This window comes from Mesoplodon mirus (assembly GCF_964341445.2).
Source record: "Mesoplodon mirus genome assembly, chromosome: 14".
NCBI classification, from domain to species: Eukaryota; Metazoa; Chordata; class Mammalia; order Artiodactyla; family Ziphiidae; genus Mesoplodon; species Mesoplodon mirus.
The window spans coordinates 12,510,657-12,516,656 of NC_138990.1; the positions used below are offsets into that span (position 1 = coordinate 12,510,657).

Consider the following 6,000-nt stretch of genomic DNA (forward strand, 5'->3'; position numbering starts at 1 on the left):
TTGGTAGGAAAAGCCTACCAATTGTTTCCCCATAATAATAATATTCTCTAACTGGAGTGGTTTTTTTTTCATACACTGTCTCATCTGAGACTCATTATGAGGCTTATGCAGTGTGCAGACAAAACATCAATGCCCCACGTTACCTATCCAGAGACTGAAGCAGAGAAAGAAATCCGGACACCCCTCCCGCACTCCCGACAAGCTTCCTGTCCTCCCTCTCCCAGCTCAGGCGCTTTCTACCGTCACCTGGCCTTTTACTGCATGGGACCCCTGTAGGTACCTCTGCTTCCTCGTGGTGCTGGATGAGGGCTTTTGGAGGAAGGTTGTATAAGTTGCAAAGCTTGGATTTCACCATGATGGGAACATAGCCAAGAAACTGTTTAATGACTCCTTTTGAGATTCCATTCACTGCCCAGCTGATATCGGCCTAAATGAAAATAAGAGAGAAAAAAAATTATTTAGTAAAAAAGGAAGTATCCAGATCTACAAGAATGAGTATATGAAAAGATTAAGAAACTAAATGATTTTTATGCTTTAGATTTAAAAGATGGGATCTCTTGGATGACAGCACTAAGAAAGGAGAATTCTGGTATCAACTGTTTTAGGCACCAGGCTTATTCTCAAAAATGTACAGTGTGCAAGTCATACACTGTCTCTTGTACTCACTGTCAGCTTTCCCCGGTAGGTGCTCCTTCGGCCCCGGCATTCTGCTGGATAAACATTGAGCTCTTTACAGATGCTCCCTTTTGGAACTGTGGGTGGACTGACGACAGCATCCACAATAGTGAGGGAGATCCGCTCCTCTTTGAAAGCAAACTCAAAGGGAGGGATGGCCTGAAATACAATTCACACTGTGAACTGCTTGCATTTCCAAGGTATGTTTTCTCTAAGACTCTTTCAAATCCCATGTGTTCTATAAGCATGGATGGCTATAATGCTAATGTGACACATCTGAACAACAGCTAAAGCGACATCCAGTCTACTCATATCCTAAGTACCTAAAACTGTAATGCATTAACAAGATTTTTTTTGACTGTCTACTACATGTCCGATTCTGTAGTGGGTTCTAGGGATACAGCTGTGTACAGAACAAAGCTGTTCTCTGAACCAAGTGCTTGACTTCTCTATTCTTATATATAAAACACACACACACACACACACACACACACATCTATTCTTTTTCAGATTCTTTTCCATTATAGTTTATTATAAGATATCGAGTATAGTTAGTTCCCTGTGCTATACAGTAGGTCCTTGATGTTTACCTATTTTATATATAGTAGTGTGTATATGTTAATCTCAAACTCCTAAGTTCTCCCCCACCCCTCCCATTCTTACCTTGTACCCTCTGCATGCATAGCAAGACAAATGGGACTCCTGCTAACAGAGCAAGGATATGGACACACCCTACTGATTTAGCAACAGACACTCTAATAATGCCATTCTTTAGGCTGATCTTTGTACATTTCATTCCACGGTGGCCTCATACTGAAGCCAGAGCCATGCAAGGGGTTGGTGGTGGTCATGGCGGTTCATCCCCTTCCACAGCAGTTGCTTCTTTGTACCACTCCCTGGGGGGAGCGCTGCTGAACTGAGGAAGGGGAATCACTGAGTTCTCCTACGTATCAACTCTGAACAACCTCCTGGCCTTATGCTAAAATAGCAAGAATGCCAAAAACGGAGCCAAGAAGCAATTATACTCCAATAAAGATGTTAAAAAAAAAATGGGGCCTCCCTGGTGGCGCAGTGGTTGAGAGTCCGCCTGCCGATGCAGGGGATACGGGTTCGTGCCCCGGTCTGGGAGGATCCCATATGCCGCGGAGCGGCTGGGCCCGTGAGCCATGGCCGCTGAGCCTGCGCGTCCGGAGCCTGTGCTCCGCAACGGGAGAGGCCACAACAGTGAGAGGCCCGCGTACAGCAAAAAAAAAAAAAAAAAAAAAAAAAAAAGGAGCTAAGAATACGAGGGAGGTTCTTCCACCTCACGTGAGTTCAACTGACCTTTTCTAAACTTTAAAATTTTATCTAAAGCTGGTATTTTAGAATTCAGTATTTTATTCTAAAATAAAAATTGAACATATTTCCTATTTCAGGATAGAGCATTAGTTTACAAAAGGAGATTAGAAGATTCACTTTCTCCAGCCATTTGCTGCACTATCTATATCTCAACACAGCCAATTCTCATTATTCAAGATAGTTATGGTCCATAAAGTGACCACAAGCGCTGAATCAGTGAATTCTGAACCTCTGTTCTCAGGGGAAATACAAAGTTAGGTTCCTGCCAGTCTCTGATCACAGCATTTCATCAACTGATCAATACATAACCTTGCTTTATGTGGGTTTCTTTCTTTCTTTCTTTTTTTAAATTTATTTATTTATTTATGCATGCATGCATGCTGCACTGGCTCTTAGCTGCAGCACCCGGGATCTGCAACACCAACAAGAAAAACATATGAATGTGAAAAACGGAAGAAACTTTGAAAACAACACTTTGAATCTGCTGGAAAAAAATGAGTGTATCTCTCTTACTATCTCATTTTTAGTATTTAGTGTTTATTTTGAAACAAGAAGGCAAGAGTGTCACCTTATTGGAGCTGAGCTGGGATGGCTGTACAATGGGCAACTCAAATTTTTTGTCCCTGCAGATGTTGGTGAGTACTGATTTGGGAGTTACAAATAAACTTTAGCAAGTAGGCAATTCACAAATGTGACAGACATATCAACTTGCACTCACAGATGGAGGAATCTACTCCAAAGAAACTGGGCAAAACAAGATCTGATGAAGGCTATTTTCCCCTTGGTTTTGTAAACATTAGTCATTTACCTTATTGTGCTTTATGGAACATTTTCAAACACTAAATTGCAGCGTCATTATCTGGGTCAGATTTTCTTCATGTATTTCAACCAAAACAACATATCAAAAGAGACTGACTATACAAGCAGAGTTGAGAATCCATATGTCTTCTAATAAGCCAAACATTAAAAAGATACACAAAAGTATCATTCATCTACTAATTTCATTTCTGCTTTAGAAAATATTTTTTATAAAGAGAGTTAATATAAAATTGGTCTATTTTACAATGAATTTGTATTTTTAAGATTTCTCAATTTCAGTTTCTAATAGAGTAAACAAAAGCTCTTCGGGAATCGCTCAAGAATTTTAAGAGTGGAAAGGGGTCCTGGGACCAAAAAGTTTGAGAACTGCTGGTCCACATATTATCCATAAAAATCTCTTGTGTAACGTGCTCCATCATTTTAGGTCAAACCTTCCTTGATCATCTCAACACTGGGCTCTTTTTTATTGTTTTCATAAACCCCAGGGCCAGTTAACTTTTAAGTAGACGTATAATTTTTCTCATAGACATGATACAATGAGTCCAGGCATGACAGAAATGATTATTTCCCATCAGACAAAATATCTTGTCTTCTGCAAAGAGGTCAAGGAATAATTAAACTTCGAAGAAGCCTCAATGGCTCCATATTATTTGCGGAATAGAGTTCAAGCATCAGAGACTGGCACGGCCCTCCGCATTCTCTCCACCCCTCCCCCAATGCAAGCCCTACCCAACAAAAGCACAGGGTAGAGTCCCCTTGAGCTGTGCTCCTTCACTTCCCCTGGAGGGAACGCCCTTTCCTCTTCAATGCGTGTAATCCTGCCCTTTCTCACACACCTGGACTAGCTGGACCTCCTCTGTGCTCCCGGAGTACCATGCGGCCGCCCCTTGTCAGAGCAGTGCTCCAGTGTACCGGCACCGACTGCCTTCACAGCCCCACCTCCTCACCCAAAAAATGATGCCAAGCAAGAACTGTCTCTTACAGGCCTGCCTCTCCCTCACCCTTAGAGCCCAGTGCCTGGAGACATGGGGATGCTTACTAATGAGACCCTCCCCCCACCATCTTCACCTGAACTCTGGTACCATCACCCTCTAGACCAGTCACTTTAATGTGGAGCAAATGCTACGTAATGATGGTACCAATCACTTCCTGTGGACCAAACGGTCCCTACGGAACCTCTTTTTTTATGCCTCACTGATACCTTCCTCAACACAGACCCGCGCTGAGCCTAGCACGGTCAAGGAGTTACAACTATTTGAAATTATACTGTGACCTCCCAGCCCTCTCTCTGGGACCCCTGCCCGCGGCCTGTGCCCCATTCCCCCCGCCTCCTGGATCTCCCCCTCCCAGGCCCCGAGCCTCAATCACCTCTCCCCCGGCCCTCCTCCAACGCCTCACAAGCCCCCCACGCCTGCCCTCGCCGGGCCCCTCTCCTCCGCCCACCTGGAACAGGGGCTAGGGGCGCAGGCGAACCCAGAGCTGAGGGGAGCCTGGGTTCGCCTGAGGACGCCGCGCTCACCTGCACCGCGTGGCTGAGCCCCTCGCGCACAGCGTAGTTGAAGGACTCGACATGCGCCCGCGTCAGCTCCTGCAACTCTGGCTTTTGCTGCTCCCGCGGGATCCCGTAAGAGGGGTCGGTCAAGTGCTTTAGGCTGGGCCCACTGGGTAGGTGCCGCCACCGGCCGCCGGGATCCATGAGTTCGCCTGCACACCGGACGCCAGCAACGGCTCCACACGCGCCGGAAAGGATGGCTGGCGCCGGGCGCCTTCGGCTTGCTGGGAAATGTAGTTCCTCTTGTTCCTCCGGCCTTGGGTCCTCCGATTTTACGGGGTCGACTTGAAAACAATACCGTGGAGCGAATGGGCCGGTTTAAACCTGTGCAAAGTGGGAGCGTGGCGGACTCGACAGGCCTCCTCTCTTCCACCGCCGCTTCCCATATCCCCCTTCCGCGAGACGCCAAAGGCGGGAATCCGCTCCACGGGCAATTCCACGTGTGACCTCTTTGGCTCTCATTCGTGCTATTAGGGCTGGCCGAGAGCGGTGTTCAAAGATTTCCCTCTCTTCCCTTGACCGCTTTGCGATCCAGTGCTGATGCAGACCGTTGGGGTGACACCCAGCCGGACTCTTGGCTTCAAGGAAAAAGCAGTCAGGCACCAAACTGACTGCTCTCTATCCAACTCTGAAGTCGAAGGCTCATCACTGGGACGGTCAAGCGGTGGTCTGCCCTCTCTACCCACTCCCCGCGTCGTCTGGACTGGAGTCTTGAGCCGGGCGGGGCCGGGGCGGGCCCGCGGGGTGGGAAGGCGGGTGTCCGAGGGGGCTTCCAGCCTTAAGATCCTTTGAGGATCTGTAAGTCCTATAAAGTACTTGTCTCCCCAGAATACGGATTTTATCAGGGACGGCCTGCAGCTGTCTTTCAACTTCATCTTTGGTGTGTATGTGTGTGTGTGTCACAGCTCTATTCTGTATTGAAGTATAATTGACATGCAATAAACTACACACATTTAAAGGGTGCACGTTGATAAGTTTTGACCTATTTATACACCCATGAAGCCATCACCACAATTAATGAATTAATTCACCACTCCCAAAAGTGTCCTCCTTCCCCAGTTTCACCTTTACCTGGGTCAGCTGGTAATTTTCAGTCCTCTATTGCTCCCCCACCCCCATCCCATGCCATGTGGCTTGCAGGATCTCAGTTCCCGGACCAGGAATTGAAACGGCCTGGCAGTGAAAGCCCTAAGTCCTAACCACTGGACCGCCAGGGAATTCCTCTTATATCACTTTTTTAAAGTTATCTTCTGTTTCTGTCTTATGTTGACATTATCAAATCTCCCAAGATCCGTGCAGCTGTGACCTAAATTCTGCCTTCTCTCCCTTTACAACGTCTGCTTCTTTTAAGGAAAACTCTTCCTTCATTCCCTTTCCCTTGGTCAGGGTCTCCTGGAGGGCAGGAGAATGCAGGGTTGATGGCGGGAGCAGTCATTTCCATCAGGATACAAACTTGCTGGAAAAGCTGTTAAAACAAAAAAACAGCTCACTGATCTCGTGTCCCTCTTCAGCTACCACAGGAATTCTCCCCTTCAGAACACAAAAAGCGTCGACCATCCTTACTATCTCTCCATTGCTTTTAAGGTTCATCCATGTTTTAGCATGTATCAGTACTT

At 46.6% G+C, this 6,000-nt stretch overlaps 1 protein-coding gene across 1 annotated transcript in view; it reads right to left on the bottom strand.

Annotated features, from left to right (window-relative positions):
* Positions 1–4,584, bottom strand: part of POLR1B (RNA polymerase I subunit B) — a 28,199-nt gene extending 23,615 nt beyond the window's left edge. Inside the window, exons 1-3 of the mRNA XM_082642862.1 lie at positions 4,352–4,584; positions 667–834; positions 281–427 (exon numbers count right to left, since the gene is read on the bottom strand). Coding sequence (XP_082498988.1) covers positions 281–427; positions 667–834; positions 4,352–4,528 — 492 coding nt within the window. The 5' untranslated portion in view covers positions 4,529–4,584. The remainder of the gene's footprint in view (positions 1–280; positions 428–666; positions 835–4,351) is intronic.
* Positions 4,585–6,000: the final 1,416 nt, after the last annotated feature.